At 41.1% G+C, this 17,298-nt stretch overlaps 1 protein-coding gene across 1 annotated transcript; it reads right to left on the bottom strand.

Annotated features, from left to right (window-relative positions):
- Positions 1-11,840: 11,840 nt before the first annotated feature.
- Positions 11,841-17,298, bottom strand: LOC143483328 (uncharacterized). The gene is made up of 8 exons (XM_076982171.1): positions 17,245-17,298; positions 16,647-16,699; positions 16,374-16,481; positions 16,086-16,163; positions 14,042-14,114; positions 12,620-12,672; positions 12,296-12,406; positions 11,841-12,084 (listed from the first exon to the last, which is right to left on the bottom strand). Exons 2-8 carry the CDS (start codon positions 16,693-16,695, stop codon positions 11,984-11,986), a joined length of 573 nt encoding a protein of 190 aa, XP_076838286.1. The 5' UTR covers positions 16,696-16,699; positions 17,245-17,298; the 3' UTR covers positions 11,841-11,983.

A 17,298-nucleotide genomic window follows, 5' to 3' on the forward strand; every position in this document is an offset into this window, starting at 1 on the left:
CCCTCCTGATCACATGAGAGTTTAGGTTCTAATCCACAATTGTGTAACCAGGACCCACCCAACTCGGGCTGGCCCCACACAACAGAAATAAATAAATAAATAAAAAATAAATAGGAATGATGTAAAGGTTCTGAGCACGAATTTCCATGGAGAGTTGTGGTTTCGATGAAGGTCTATGGCACTGTGTCACCATACTTGCCTAGTTTGCTGAACATTTTGGAGCAAATAAGGCTATGCTTAAATTTGCAGTGGACAGAAACACGTGAATGTACAAGTTTTAATACGGTCATTTTCGTGCTATACTGTCCCCTAGTGGCCAACGTGTGTCGGACCTGGCATGTTGGACTTGACGCCACACCATACAGACTGCAGGCTACAAAAACAGAAAAAAAACACAGTAGTCGCATTAATTATCACAACTTTATTACTACATTTTCATTTCCATATTTTAATTTGCCATTTACATTCTCCAGATCACTCAAGCGTGGTTCACTTCTTGATTATTAATTACAATGTTTTATCTGACAGCATATCGCGTTGGAACCAGGATTGTTCCAGACCAAAAAGACGAAGAGATGGACAGATATAAAATGTACAATTACATTCTGAATGCAGATACGCGTTTGTGCATGTCAGTTACTCATTACAGGTGTGTCGAAACAATCTGAGATGGCTAAATGTTTTGATTAAGAGCAATAAAAGACGTACAGGGACAGATTTGGAGACGCAGTGCCCCAAGCGTCTTGGCCAAGACTGCATGTGTGAACGATGTTGAAACATCCTCTCACATTCATTATGCTTCAGGGCAGAATCTCCCACGTTATTGGGGGGGGGGCTGTTTAGGAAAACTCTAAACCTGAACACTAATGTATGCGATGTGCGTCTGTAAGGTTTTGTGTCAACGTAGTGTGCGCATGCGTAATCATTTCAGACTGGAAAGTGAAGGAATGCGTTGATTTATGAGTGTGAAACAACAGAAACCTCTAACATTTTCACCACCAGCACCCAGTCAAAAGTAGGGTCATTATTCTGCAGCATAAAATGACATGTTGTCTTTATGTGCACAATACGACTCACAAATAAGTGGCAAGTAGGCCTGCATAAGGAGCAAAGGCCAGATTTTAATACATAAAACTTAATTAAGTTTTATTTAAGTGAGAGGTTCCTTGCTGTGCAGTCTGGTCAACATCGTCTGAAAGGATAACCCAAAAGGACTCATAACTAGGCTATAAATGTAGACACTTGTGTCTGAGCTCTGATTATCTGCATGTTTGGCATACAGCCCAATCAGAGCTATAGTCTAAACCACAATGGTGTAACCAGGACCCCCTCCATGGTCACTGTATGGCAAGTGTCCACATGGCTGGGGTGCATGCGTTGATGGAAAGGAGGGTTTAACGATACTGATCTGGGGTCAGTTGTGTAATGACTTTAAAGTTATTCAATATATGATTATAGGGATGGGGTTGATGGGACTTGTAACAGTACTGATCTGGAATTAGTAATGATGAGAGTGATGGTATGGCCTGTGCGCGTGGGCTTTTGGTAATACTAATCTGAGCAGTCGTAACGAGATTTTGGGGTCGGTTGTAAAGTAAGAGTCAGTGATTATACGGGTCGGTTGTAAAGTAAGAGTCAGTGATTATACGGGTCGGCGGGGCTTTATTAAATATGTGTCACGTTGAGGACCCCGGCCCCTCCCCTTTGGGCGTGTGTAAACGTGGTCCACGTGCTTTGTCTGCGTCAGTGGAACTTCGTGGTGACTGCTTGTCATGTGAATAATGTGTCTCACCGTTGAATCGTATCGTAATCACGTGGGGCTAATGTGGTTTGTCTATTTAATGTGCGCTCGCGCAGTGTCCTGTGCTCGTCGTTGTCTAAAGTCTACACGTTGTGTTACATGTTGTACGTGCGCTATTGCGCAATCTCTGTTGAAGATTAAAGTGACGTGTGCTCAAAACAAGGATTCCGTGTCTCGTCCTTGGCTGCGCCCGAACGTCACAATATGAATCTAAAAGTTTGATGATAACGAGAATGATTATTAAATGATTATTAAATGATTGTTAAAACTTAAACTAAACGTTTGATTATAATGAGAATTATTATATGCCTCATCGGGTCTGTAAAAATTCGGAACTGTTTCATTTAATTTAATTAATGAATAATACAACATTAATATAAAATTCTATAATAAAACCGTGACAGTCCAATTGCAGTTGGGTATTTTATTAAAATAGATGGTATGATGAAATAACCTGAGATGTAGTGTGATTCAGAATTAGATTATGTAAGGTGTGGCGTTTACATCAAGTAACGCGAGGTGGACGACGTTATGTTTCTAATGCGTAGTTTATTGAACACTCACACCACATGTTGACGTGACTTGCACAGACTGCTAGACTGACATACATATCTCGCGCCACGTGCGCCATCGAACGCAGGGTAATCACGCATGCGCAGTATGCAGTATTATGCACTTGAACATTCACTTTACATGACATCTCCCCCCTTTTCAAGTATAGTAGTCAGATACTATACAAACATGAACTTAACTATATGTTCACTTTTGTACATCCATTTATCTCAGTTATCACTTGTAAACAAAATCTTCCATATACCCAACAAAACACATTTTTCTTCTTACAACAGTAACTAAGGGTGTGGGTAGGCTACCACAGTCCCCTTGAGATAAGGAGGGATTTATTCTTTTTGTCCATCATCTCAACTAACTTGCATACCTGGGGTTTGGTTTAATAGTCCGACCAAACCTGGTGACAACTGGATTTGGGTGTTCAGGGGAAACAGGGGTGTCAGCAGGAGCACTGGTGGTGGTTAAGCCCTGCTCAACTGGCTCACGCTGTCCATCTTGATCCGTCGGCTGAGGAACATCCATCTTTCGCGGTGATGACAGCTCCTGGTTGACCAGCCGGATGTGGCGCCGGTTCCGTCGCGGTATGTCGCCTCGCTCCATCTCCAGTGTAAAGGAACGTGGTGCAGCCTCCTGACGCTGCACGGTCGCTGGTTTTGTCCAAGCCTTTTCTCCGTCGATCTTCAATCTGACTTTATCGCCGATGGAGAGTGATGGTAGAGGCTTGGCAGTACCTGCGGTTGAAGTACTTTTCATAGGACTGTTTAGCTTTCGCGTCATTTTTCTTGACGGTCTCTAGATTTGTCCACGTTGGCTGCAGGCTCTCTCTGAGTACAGGGAGTGTTGTGCGGATTTCTCGACCCATTAGCAACTTGGGGGGACTTTGCCTAGTTGGCTCCGTTGGTGTTGAGCGGTAGCTCAGAAGGGCTAGATGGGGGATGTCTTGCTTGAGAATCCACTTTGCCGTCTTCACAGCTCACTCGGCCATGCCGCTGGATTGTGGGAAATGAGGGCTTGAAGTAACGTGCTGGAAGTTGTACTCAGCTGTAAAGTTTCTGAACTGTTCGGCTGAGAACTGAGGGCCGTTATCTATCATGAACTCCTCTGGAATCCCATAGCGTGTGAAGATGCTTTTCAACTTCTGTATGATAGTTTCTGAGTTTGTTTTTGGTAAGTCTAAGATCTCAAGCCATCTGGAGTAGTAGTCGATCACGATTAAGTAGTGACGACCTTTGAACTCACACAGGTCAGCTGCGAGCTTTTGCCATGGTATATCTGGCAATGGTGTGGAGATCAACGGTTCTCTGCTTTGGCTTGGTCTGTAGATGTTGCAATGTTTACATGACACCACAAGCTTCTTCACGTCACTGGCGATGCCCGGCCACCACACAGCGCCATTGTACCGTTCCCGGCACTTGGTAAGACTTGGTGGCCCTTGTGAATCTTCTGCAACATGTAGTCTCTCATACTGCTAGGAATCACGAACTGCATCGTAGCAATCCATTGGTCTCACTGAGTAAGCCACGCTCTTTGAAGTAGGCGCTTGTTCTGACAGCTACGCTCTTCAAGTGTTCTGGCCACCCCTTTAGGACGTACTTGAGGACACACTGGAGCTCGGCATCTGTTCTTGTCTGGTCTTTTATCTGCTTGACGATTGGCTTCCTCATACTCAGGTCGTCCTCCACTGAGTCTACGTACGCTTTCACCTCCGCTTCTAGGTCACCTGGATTGGTGTCCGCCATGGGCTGCCTAGATAGGGCATCTGCGACAATTAAGTGTTTGCCTGGAACATATTCTGCTACTGGGTTAAACTTCATTAACCTGATAAGCAGGCACTGACAACGAATTGGTGTGGTGTCGAGGTCTTTCGAATTGATTAGGGTTACAAGTGGCTTGTGGTCTGTAAGCAGCTTGTATCTCCCTAAACCACAAAGATACTGGTAGAAACGCTCAGAAGTCCACACTCCAGCAATGCACTCTTTTTCGATCTGCGCTGGTTCCCGCCGATGCCACCGACGTAGGGCGTAGGACTGACCAATCACAGCGAACTGTGCGTCTTCCACGCCTCCATGTTGTGTTTATAAAAACTAAAAGTGGACAACCATGGCTGAAAGCCAAACTGAGGAGCTAGTAACGAAGAGGAAATTTACAACAAATTTATTCAATCACTTGAGACGCAGACATCCCAAGGAATATGCCGAAAGTGAAACAATGCGGGAAGCGGGGGCAGCTGCCTCACAAGCTGTGGTCTCTGCGGTTTATACTTTCACGAGTGACCGTAGCGCGTGACTCCGCACGCCTCGCGCGAACCCCCGCGAATGGCGGAATCATTTATACAGGTACTTAAACTTGCCGCGTCACTCCGCGTTCTGTGCAGTGTTGTCTGAAACGATATGTGGTAGTATAAAGAAACACCCCTCGACAACAAGAAGGAACATTTACCTGACTAATTTTAATGTTGCTTTGTGTTTCAGGTTTAAAAAGTGCTGGAATTTAGGCTAAAGTACTTGAAAATGCTTGAAATTATAACTACTTCATTTCACAACAAATATCTGTCTGACTGAACAGTTCTCTTGTATTCTAGGACGAAACATGAGAGAACGTGAAGACGTTAAGATTGGGCGTTTTGTATAAATATTTGTATAAATATTTAACTTAATTGAGTTTAATGTGCTGGGAAATATTGTATATTTAGTGCAATAGGACACTTTATCAGTGTCAGTCATTAAAATCTGCTTAGAAAGAAAGCGTTGTAGCCCCCCATTTTTTTTGGATGGAATATTGTGATAAAAAATCGAAATCGTGATTTTATGCAAAAAAATCGTGCTACATTTTTTCCCCCATATCGCCCACCCCTATGTGGACCCCAGCACCAATCTCGCTCAGTCTTGAGTAGCTCGTTGAGCGGCTGTAAGACTGTGGAGAGGTTTGGTAGGTAATGTAGTTCACCATACCAAGAAGCCGTCTCAGCTCACTCACGCTCTGAGGTGGTTCCATTGTTGTTATGGCTTTGACCCTTTCTTGATTAGGTGCTATGCCGTCCTTGGTCACAACCTGTCCCAGGAAGTTAAACTCTGGTCGGCTAAGCTTGCATTTGTCTTTGTTTAGTCATAGACCTGCGGCAGTGATGGTCTCCATGACTTGCTTTAGCCTCTGGTCGTGTATTTCCTGTGTTTCTCCGAAAACCAAAATGTCGTCCATGTACACGACTGTCCCCTCATGCCCATGCAGCAGCTCAGACATCTTTCGCTGAAAGATCTCGGGCGCCGATGTGATCCCAAATCAAACAGTATCTGCCAAGGGGCGTGATGAAGGTGGTCAGACGTGCACTGTTCTCTTCTAGAGGAATTTGCCAGAATCCGCTCTCGGGATCTAGGCTGGAGAACACGGTACTCTTCGCTAGCTTGGGCATGATATCATCCAAGGTAGGTAAGAAACTTTTCGCGTTTTAGATTTTCGTTGAGTTTTTTTTAGATCCACACAAATTCTTATTTTTCCTTTCTTTTTCATGACGGGTACCATGGGCGCACACCATTCGGTCGGGTCAGTCACTTTTTCTATTATGCCCATCGACTCCATTCTCTTTAATTCCTCTTCGACCCTGGGGATTAGTGGAATTGGTACTCGCCGTGGTGTAGCGATGCTGTATGACTCTGCGCCTTCTTTGAGTGTGATTTTCACTGGTTCTCCTTTCAATGTGCCTATGCCACTGAATGTGCTGATCTCATCTATGTGCTTAATTAGGCCCAGTCTGGTTGCCACTTCTGCTCAGGAGATTTTCCCCTTTAGTTTTAACTACAACTACTCTGAAGCAGCAATTTCGTAGTTGCCCACTAATATTAGCTTTTAATTTAGCTAAAAACTGCCCCCTTGTGGCCACCGTGCCACCTGGACTCTGAAGAACGTTTTTCACTTCACTGAGTTTAGGCTTGCTCCGTAGTGTTTCGTATGTGGCTTCAGACATGATTGAGGTAGTCCTATCTGCACCTGAATCGATCCTAAATAACACTGGCGTATCTGCTACATCTAGAGTGGTGTGCCATGGTGGCTCATCCTCTGCTAGTGGTGTATCTTTTTGTTTTAGCTCTACGGAGCCTAGAAACACAGTGTCATCCTCGCTAGCTTCAGTTACCTCTTGAACAGTTTTTGAATAGCACACAGCCACAAAGTGCCCAATTTTGTTACACTTCATGCATTTTTGTCCTTTCTCATTGCACCGCTCGGCCTCCATATGATCACGCCCGCATCTCGTGCATGCTTCTTTTTTCTTTTTATTTATCTTCGCCATATTGCCAAATCTCTTGTGTTCGGTTTCCTCACCGTCTTTACGTTGTCCACGTGCTCTGCGCCGTGTCCTCTCTCCGTGTTCTGTGACTTGATCAACTCACAATGCATGGCTGTTTCAATGGCGGTCTTTGATGTTAAATCAATTTTCATTTGCAGTCTCTGCGACACTTGTTTATCTCGAATTCCAATCACTATGCGATCCCGCATTTGTTCCTCTTTTAGTGCCCCAAAATCACAGTTTTCAGCTAGTTCATACAGTTGCCTGACGAATGCTTCTACACTCTCGCCCGGTTGTTGAACTCTTGAGTGAAATGCTCATGGATCACGTTTCGTTTCGGAATGAAATGTTCGTGAATTTAGCCATTACATCTGCATCTGCTGCATCAGTAAACGTGAAAGCCTTAAAAATGTGCTCAGCCTCCTCTCCCATGGAATAAATCAATGCATTTATCTGCACTTTTTCCTCCTCCTCCGTGAGCAGTGAAGCTATGCGATACCTGCCGAATCTTAGCTGCCAGTCGGGCCATGCTTCGGGCTTTGAGAAATCAAACTGCTCCGGTGGGTTAAACTTTGCCGTGGCGATGCACACTCTGGTTCAAGTTTTCTTCTGACACCATGTGGCATTTACATCAAGTAACACGAGGTGGACGACGTTTTGTTTCTAATGCGTAGTTTATTGAACACTCACACTACACGTCAGAGGTGGGGACTCGAGTCACATGACTTGGACTCGAGTCAGACTCGAGTCATTAATATTAAGACTTTTGACTTGACTTGAAAAAATATTCAGAGACTTAGACTTGACTTGGACTTTTACACCAATAACTTGGGACTTGAATTGGACTTGAACCTGTTTACTTGCAAAGACTTGATTTTTTTACCCCAAATCTAAATTTTAAAACGCATATTAATATTTATAAAGTGCGCCCCATTAATTTAATTTCCGTCCTTCTGACGCAGACCGGCGTTACACCAGATTCTGTGACCGTCGACTTTTGTGAACACAGGGGGCGCTATTTCACAGTTTCTGTTCAGAGGCACAAACGCTTTACGAATGCTACATAAACTACACTGATGCACTTTCTTTACTCGTTTTGTTGGTGTCCACGAGCCAAAATATGACAGATGTTTATATTTACATTTATCGTCTCTTAATTACATAAATGTACTTAAACAAGATTTACTATCCCCTCACCATTGCAGCCAACAAAGAAATCATGAATGGGATGTACAGGTGAGCCTTTTTAACTGGGGTCACCAATTCTGACGGCAGCCATCAGAATATGTGACCCCACTGAATCTCAAGGTAACAATAGTAGCCTACACCGTGACCCCACAATAACAGAAAACAATGAAAAAATAACCCTAACCTTTTATTAGTCTATATTTAAACATTTTATCCAAATGTTTAGAATAACCATTTGTAATGACAGCATCTTGCTTTCGATGAAGCTTGCTATTTTCGTTTAAAATGGTGTAACGAAACATTCTTGTTTAAGTACATTTATGTAATTAAGAGAAGATAAAATGTAAATGATCTGTCGTCTTTTGGCTGGCGGACACCAACAAAACGAGTAAAGAAACGCATCAGAGTAGCATTCGTAACTTGACTTGACGGTTGCTTGTCTTGACTCGAGACTTGACTTGAGTTGACTGTCTTTGCTTGAGACTTGACTCGGGACTTGAGGATAAAGACTTGGACTTACTTGAGACTTGCAAAACACTGACTTGGTCCCACCTCTGCTACACGTTGACGTGACTTGCACAGACTGCTAGTCTGACATATCTTGCGCCACGTGCGTCATCGAACTCAGGGCAATCACGCATGCGCAGTATGCAGTATTATGCACTTGGAACATTTACTTTACTTTACTCTACATAAGGTAGATGTGATAACTTTAGCGTTTAAAAGTGAATTTGCAACGTAACGTGTAATATCACTTGTAAAATAAAACCCACGTTACAGATCCTTTTGGGTTTCACTTTGTCATGCATTTTTAACTGCAATAAATATAATTTGTCATATATCTGATACTTTTTTGTTAAAAGATTTCTTTCTTTAATTAATTTAGATTGTACTCATTTGAGTTGCGTTTCGCTTCTGTTCACTATATTGGAACAGTTGGATGGTGGACGGAAGGAGATTGAAATGTAAATACTCAAATGTGGGAATAAATCCAGCAGTAACGTAAGAACCAAAGCGATGTGTGTCCTGCAGGGATTGTTGGCGTTTTTTAAATAGGTCAATAAACACTTTGTTACGGGTTTGGCTTTGGACATTCCTACCGCGGTAACCTTGTGAGGTAATATGTCCACAAAAGGTGTTATGTGGCAATTTACAAACAAAGGTGTTAAGAAAGAACAGGCCCGGTGTATGGAAGCTGCTATTTATATATCACACAAACTCTGACGGGAATTTATAAACTGCAAGGTACATAAATATCAGGGTGTGTGTGTGTGTTGGAAAGTTCAGACAAGGAAACGCGTTAAATGAACTATGAAAAATGTAATCTTGAGAATGAGGTCGCACACAAACACAGATAAAACCTTCAACAAACAGGAAATCACCAATAGTTATGCCCTCAGGGAAAACCCAAGTTACATAGTAAAGAAAATATGGAGATAATTCTGTAGCAAAACTTGAGAGCGTGAATGACCTGATTTGAGCACTTGTAAAACAAACAGAGGTGTCAAAAGTATTCACATTCATTACTCAAGTAGAAGTATAGATACTAAGGTTTAAACTTACTTCTGTAGAAGTGGAAGTATCAACTCAAGCTTTTTACTTAAGTAAAAGTGTTAAAGTACTGCTTTCAAAACTACTTAAAGTATAAAAGTAAAAGTAATGTAAGGAAAAAATGCCATTAAGGACAAAAGCTTAGGTTGCACCACAGGGGTCTATAGTGCACTAGCCCACAGAGGTGTTTTTTTACATCTACACCTGATCTGCAATTTGACAGCACAGATTCCGTGACTGTTTAAAATTGACATATGAACGCGACACACAAAAAGTTATGTCCATTCAATAACTGCCTTTCACCGTTTCGTATTGTAGCAGCGAAACACCACGATGGAAGGCAGTTAATACTATAAACCCTTTATTAACTCGCACTTCAGACAGAACCACAGGGCGTTGCCGCAGTATCACCAGTTCATACAAGTGACATCAAGGAAGTATGAAACACTTAGTAATGACGCTTGTTTGTTAAACAATATTCTTTAGTTATCTGATAGTATGTTTAAGCGCGAAACACTAATGTGCGCGATATTGTTGGAATCTTCGTGGCGAATTAAAAAAGGTAGCGCGAGCTAACCAGTTAATGGACGCTCAACGGTTTTACGAGCTATAGCCAATGACGCCGCTCTTCCCCTGAGTACTCCTGTTCACTGCTAACATTTGCTGTCAATGGCCAACTTTCCCGAAGAACCAGTTTAGAAGCAGTTATTTTATGTTATATTAAAATGTTAATGTTGAAAAATGGGCTCATATGCCCATTGAAAATGAATGTACTTGAGTACAAGGGTTGGTTGGTCTTCCTGGTTACCAACCTCCTCGCTGGTGCTTAGTTGGGACATTTCACTCAAACTCTCTTGAGTCTGCCACGGACATCTTTATACTAAGCTACGTACGTCTGCTACGTCCACGCTGGAGTGTGACGTGATGTGTGCAGGTGTGATGGATCACGTACAAACCAATAGGGTGTCGGAATATTATATGTTTATACTTCTCATCCAACCACAATCAAATTCACTCTATCCGGATGGCGCGATTAGGATAGGGTTTTTTTTAACGATGACATGCCGGAATTAAAACAAGTCGAAATGAAATAGCAGTAACGAGGCTATTTTTAAAATGTAAGGAGTAGAAAGTACAGATAATGGTGTAAAAATGTAAGGAGTAGAAGTAAAAAGTAAGCTGAAAAATAATTACTCCAGTAAAGTATAAATAACCAAAATTTCTACTTAAGTAAGGTAACAAAGTATTTGTACTTCGTTACTTGACACCTCTGAAAACAATATCTGTATATGTATTTTTAATTTGAGAACCTGTAAACTAAAAGTTGCTCTTGTATTTTTAATTTGATAACCTGTAAACTAAAAGTTGCACTTGTAGTTTTGATGTGAAAATTTGTAGAATAAAAATCTGAGTGTGAATGTTAAAAAAACTACACCACACAACTTCAAATCTGCTCTGCTTGACTTTTGCAACACATATCTCGGTGTACGTGTTGCAAAACAGATTTGTGCACTTGTACGGGGAAGTGGGCGGAGCAGTGGGGGATGGAACAAGAATCGTGACTCAGCTTATTTTTTGCTGCAAAAAGAAAAGAATCGGAGGCTGAACAATTATGCAATAATACACGAGAGGGAGTGCTATAACGTGTAATATTGGCACTGCTGTGCTGCGGTCGTAGGCACGTAACTTGTGCGGGGGGTGGTGTGTAACGATTGTTGAGCGGCCGAGGGGGAGCCATGTAGCGATTACTGTAAAATAAATGTGCAAAAGTGCAACTTTTAGTTTACAGGTTCTCAAATTAAAAATACACGTACAGATTTTGTTTTACAAGTTCTCAAATCGGGTCCTTCACGCTCTCAAGTTTTGCTACAGATTTATCTCCATAATAATAAACCACAAATCACTGTTGTGAAGGACCGGTCAGACTAAGGAAGGTCACACACAAGGAATAAAGCAACATAAACACAGTGTGATCTGTGTCTTATAGTTTATACACATTTGGTGGAGTATGACGCTGTTTCTCACAAACATTTTGCCAGATGCTCGTCAGGATCTTTAGAGAAGTTATAACACACACAGCTGTAGAGGTTACAGCAGCTAGCAGCTGGCTGACTGCACATCAGATATGTGGCTTGTTTTTAAAGCAGTTGATGGCTTAGGACCACTGGCTCTTTACACCAAGACAGAAGGATGTTTGGGATAATCTAATATAGGAGTTAAGTGCACCCAAAATAAAGTGGGAAGATAACTTTTTGTCAGCATGCTTTTGAGTTTGTTATTAGGTCATTTACTATTATTCAGTTAAATGTATTCTTCCCTGTTATGTTTTGATGATTAGTTGCACATTGTTTGCAAATTTGCTAATTTAGCTGCAAATTGTGCTTTTCCTTATTTGTCATGTGTTTTCACGCTAAAACAAATGGCTGGATAAAATTAAGACCAAAAAAGTGATGTTCCTATGCACCTTTATTAATACATTGGATTGTTTTAATACAGAGACATTCCTATGAACCTTAAAACTCTGGCATTTTTTAATCTTGATTTGCTATTTCCACACTGCAGACACACAACCATGCGTCACTCCTTTTGGTCTAGTTGCAGCGGTCTGTCTGACAGCACACAGCGTTGACTCCAGGAGTCTTGCTCAAAAGCAGACAGTCAGTCAATTTGATGCATCTACTGAAATAGTTGACTAAAGAGATTAAGAGAAAAAACAGATTAATAACCAACACAAGCCCCCACAGATAATGTAGAGTAATTAAAATCTGAGTGTGGATCTTCATCAAAACATCTGAATTACAAACGACACTGAACCCATTGATATGTTGGTATGAAGATCAATTAAACATTACATGTGTTTAATGACATGGCTAAATGTTTTGATAAATAACAGCAACACGTACAGGGATATGTGGTGAAAATAGCAGTAATGCAAGCATTATTGTCCCCGAGGCAAGTTTCAACGGTCTTGATACACCCTGTCCCAATACATTTGTTACACTTCAGGGCAGAACCTGTAAGACAGTGAAGACAGGACAACTGTGGAGACACTGGGAGCAAAACAATGTAGACATGGAAAACCTAAAATTGGAAACTGATTTACATTAGATGTGTCTGTGAGCTCTTGGGTATGTCTGGTACATACATAACACACACAATAATTTCAGACTGGACACAGAAGGACTTTGGATTATGTGTGTGAAACTGAACTGAAGTAAAACACTCACCAGTCATCACCAGCAGGGCCAGACTGAGGGTGAGGAGCAGGGTCTTCATCGTTCTGAGGCATAAACAGGACTGTTGACTTTATGTGCACATTATGACTCAAATAAAACTAAGGCACTTTTAAAAATGAAAGTTTTAGTTAAAGGAGTTTTACAAACATAAAATGCTCTCATGGTGATCCACAGAATTAGTCTGGTGTGCTGCTCGTAAAAGATCTCTAAATCCAGTCTGTTCTGCATCTGCATATATGCATAAAATTACTTACCGTGAGTTTGGTTGCAGCAGAATATGAATGTACACACCTCTGTATGAGCTCTGATTTTATACCAATCTCACACACAGCTTCAACCCTTTTATGGTTTATGATGCAGGTACATGCATATGCAGATATATATATACACAAATATAGGAATGATGTAAAGGTTCTGAGCACGAACTTCCATGGACAGTTGTGGTTTCCATGAAGGTCTATGGCACTGTGTCACCATACTTGCCTAGTTTGCTGAACATTTTGGAGCATATAAGGCTATGCTTAAATGTGCAGTGGACAGAAACACGTGAATGTACAAGTTTTAATACGGTCATTTTCGTGCTATACTGTCCCCTAGTGGCCAACGTGTGTCGGACCTGGCATGTTAGACGCCACACCATACAGACTGCAGGCTACAAAAACAGAAGAGAAAAACACAGTAGTCGCATTAATTATCAAAACTTTATTACTACATTTTCATTTTCATATTTTAATTTGCCATTTACATTCTCCAGATCACTCAAGCGTGGTTCACTTCTTGATTATCAATTACAATGTTTTATCTGACAGCATATCGCGTTGGAACCAGGATTGTTCCAGACCAAAGAGACGAAGAGATGGACAGATATAAAATGTACAATTACATTCTGAATGCAGATACGCGTTTGTGCATGTCAGTTACTCATTACATGTGTGTCGGAACAATCTGAGATGGCTAAATGTTTTGATTAAGAGCAGTAAAAGACGTACAGGGACAGATTTGGAGACGCAGTGACGTCTTGGCCAAGGCTGCATGTGTGAACGATGTTGAAACATCCTCTCACAATACATTCATTCAGGGCAGAATCTCCCACTGTTTAGGAAAACTCTAAACCTGAACACTAATGTATGCGATGTGCGTCTGTAAGGTTTTGTGTCAACGTAGTGTGCGCATGCGTAATCATTTCAGACTGGAAAGTGAAGGAATGCGTTGGTTTATGAGTGTGAAACTGAACAGAAACCTCTAACATTTTCACCACCAGCACCCAGTCAAAAGTAGGGTCATTATTCTGCAGCATAAACTGACATGTTGTCTTTATGTGCACAATACGACTCACAAATAAGTCGCAAGTAGGCCTGTTTAAGGAGCAAAGGCCAGATTTTAATACATAAAACTTATTTAAGTTTTATTTACGTGAGAGGGTCCTTAGAAGTACTCTGCTGTGCAGTCTGGTCAACATCTTCTGAAAGGACCTCCTCCATGTGGGCTGGGACCACACAGAAGAGATCCCACACAGAGAACAGAGAGGCCCAGGAACACGCGAGCATCACCTGGTCATTGTATGGCAAGTGTCCACATGGCTGGGGTGCGTGGATTGATGGAAAGGAGGGTTTAATGATACTGATCTGGGGTCAGTCGTGTAATTACTTTTAAGTTATTCAATATATGATTGTAGGGATGATGGGGTTGATGGGACTTGTAACAGTACTGATCTGGAGTTAGTAATGATGAGAGTGATGGTATGGCCTGTGCGCGTGGGCTTTTGGTAATACTAATCTGAACAAAGTCGTAACGAGATTTTGGGGTCGGTTGTAAAGTAAGAGTCAGTGATTATACGGGTCGGCGGGGCTTTATTAAAAATGAATCAAAGTTTGATGATAACGAGAATGATTATTAAATGATTATTAAATGATTGTGAAACTAAACGTTTGATTATAATGAGAATTATATGCCTGATCGGGTCTGTAAGAATTCGGAACTGTTTGTTTTTTAAATAGGTCAATAAACACTTTGTTACGGGTTTGGCTTTGGAAATTCCTACCGGTAACCTTGTGAGTTAATATGTCCACAAAAGGTGTTACGTGGCAATTTGCAAACAAAGGTGTTAAGAAAGAACAGGTCTGGAAGCTGCTATTTATATATCACACAAACTGACGGGAATTTATAAACCGCAAGGTACATAAATATCAGGGTGTGTGTGTGTGTTGGAAAGTTCAGACAAGGAAACGCGTTAAATGAACTATTAAAATGTAATCTTGAGAATGAGGTCGCACACAAACACAGATATAACCTTCAACAAACAGGAAATCATGTTACATAATCAAGAATAAACCACACATCACTGATGAATGATCGGTCAGACTAAGTATGGCTGCAAACAAGGAATAAAGCAACATAAACACAGTGTGATCTGTGTCTTTGTAAGGAATGCCACCTGATCTCCCCTGAACCAGCCTCACCTGATGCTCGTCACCACTCCCCCTGTAAACTATACTTATACGTCCACATTCCACTTCCTAGTCGCGAAGTATTGGCGACACATGCCGCATGCCAAGCCTTTCGATTACCTGTTTGCTCTCCTGTGTTTTAACCCTCGCTTACGTCCCCGACCTTGTCTCCTGCCTAGTCCCTCTGTACCTCCTGACTTCTGCTCCCCCGGTATGACCCTGGACCGTCCCAACCACGCCAAGAAGACGCTATCGCTACTGATCCTAGTGCTAGTGATTCACCTGCCGTTTTCTGTATAAGTGTCTCATTTAAATAAAAGCGATATTCTACTGCATTTGGATATCCCTCTCTGCCTGGTCAATACGTTACAGTCTTATAGTTTAGACACATTTAGTGGAGTATGACGCTGCTTCTCACAAACATTTTGCCAGATGCTTGTCAGGATCTTTAGAGAAGTTATAACACACACAGCTGTAGAGGTTACAGCAGCTAGCGGCTGGCTGACTGCACATCAGACCTGTGGCTTGTTTTTAAAGCAGTTGATAGCTTAGGACCACTGGCTCTTTAGACCAAGACAGAAGGATGTTTGGGATAATCTAATATAGGAGTTAAGTGCCCCCAAAATAAAGTGGGAAGATAACTTTTTGTCAGCATGCTTTTGAGTTTATTATTAGGTCAAGCACAGTTACTATTATTCAGTTAAATGTATTCTTCCCTGTTATGTTTTGATGATTAGTTGCACATTGTTTGCAAATTTGCTAATTTAGTTGCAAATTATGCCTTTCCTTATTTGTCATGTGTTTTCACGCTAATACAAATGGCTGGATAAAATTAAGACCCAAAGAGTGATGTTCCTATGCACCTTTATTAATACATTGGATTTTTTAAATACAGAAACATATGAACCTTAAAACACTGGCATTTTTTTATCTTGATTTGCTATTTCCACACTGCAGATCACACAACCATGCGTCACTCCTTTTGGTCTAGTTGCAGCGATCCGACTGACAGCACACAGCGTTGATTCCGGGAGAATTGCGCAAAAGCAGACAGTCAGTCAATCTGCTGCATCTACTGAAATGGTTGACTAAAAAGATTAAGAGAAAGGACATATTAATAACCAACACAAGCCCCCACAGATAATGTAGAGTAATTAAAATCTGAGTGTAGATCTTCATCCAAACATCTGAATTACAAACGACACTGAACCCATTGATATGTTGGTATGAACGTCAATTAAATATCACGTGTGTCAAAACTAATTGAGATGACTAAATGTTTTCATTTTCATACGTACGGGTGATGCTGAAAATAGCAGTAATGCAAGCATCATTGTCCCCGTAGCAAGTTTCAACTGTCCTGATACATCCTTTCCCAAGACATTTGTTACACTCCAGGGCGGAACCTGCGAGACAGTGAAGACAGGACAACTGAGGAGCATTTGAGGAAAGACGCTTTGAAAACGTAAACCTCAATACTAATTTATGTGAGATGTGTATATGTCTACATAATGTGCACATGCATTATAATTTCAGACTAGACACTAAACTGAGATGTCCAGCGCACTCACCAGTCATCACCAGCAGGACCAGACTGAGGGTGAGGAGCAGGGTCTTCATCGTTCTGAGGCATAAACAGGACTGTTGACTTTATGTGCACATTATTACTCACAAATAAATATAAGGAACAAGATCAGATTTTAATATATAAAACTTTTAAAAAAAGGTTGAGTTCAGTTAAATGAGTTCAACAAATTTCATAATTCATTAATTCATATAATTCAAAAAAAGATCTATAAAGGAGCATTTGTTCCTAATGCTATCAAACAGATTAACAACTCACACTAATTTGTTCTAAGGTTTGTATATGTTTTTATGTTTTTATGTACTTATGATTATCGTTATTACTTTGGTTGTGGTGTTGCTGTGTTGTATGGTGGTGAAACCAAAGAAAAATTTTCTGCTTCGGCAGAACAATAAAGTTTTATTCTATTCTATTCTATTCTATTCTATTATCCTTTTAAATTTCAATCATTTAAAAGGATACAAAGATATTTCATTAAACAGCAACATCAGTCAGAAGCTCTCCTGGTGATCCTTAGAATTAGTCTGGTCTCTAATCCCAGTCTGTCCAACACCTTTAGCCAGTATATGTATAAATGAACTTACCTTGGATGTGTGTGCAGTAGAGTATGAATGTACAAACTTGTGTCTGAGCTCGGA

This window comes from Brachyhypopomus gauderio, chromosome 19, assembly GCF_052324685.1.
Source record: "Brachyhypopomus gauderio isolate BG-103 chromosome 19, BGAUD_0.2, whole genome shotgun sequence".
Lineage (NCBI taxonomy): Eukaryota > Metazoa > Chordata > Actinopteri > Gymnotiformes > Hypopomidae > Brachyhypopomus > Brachyhypopomus gauderio.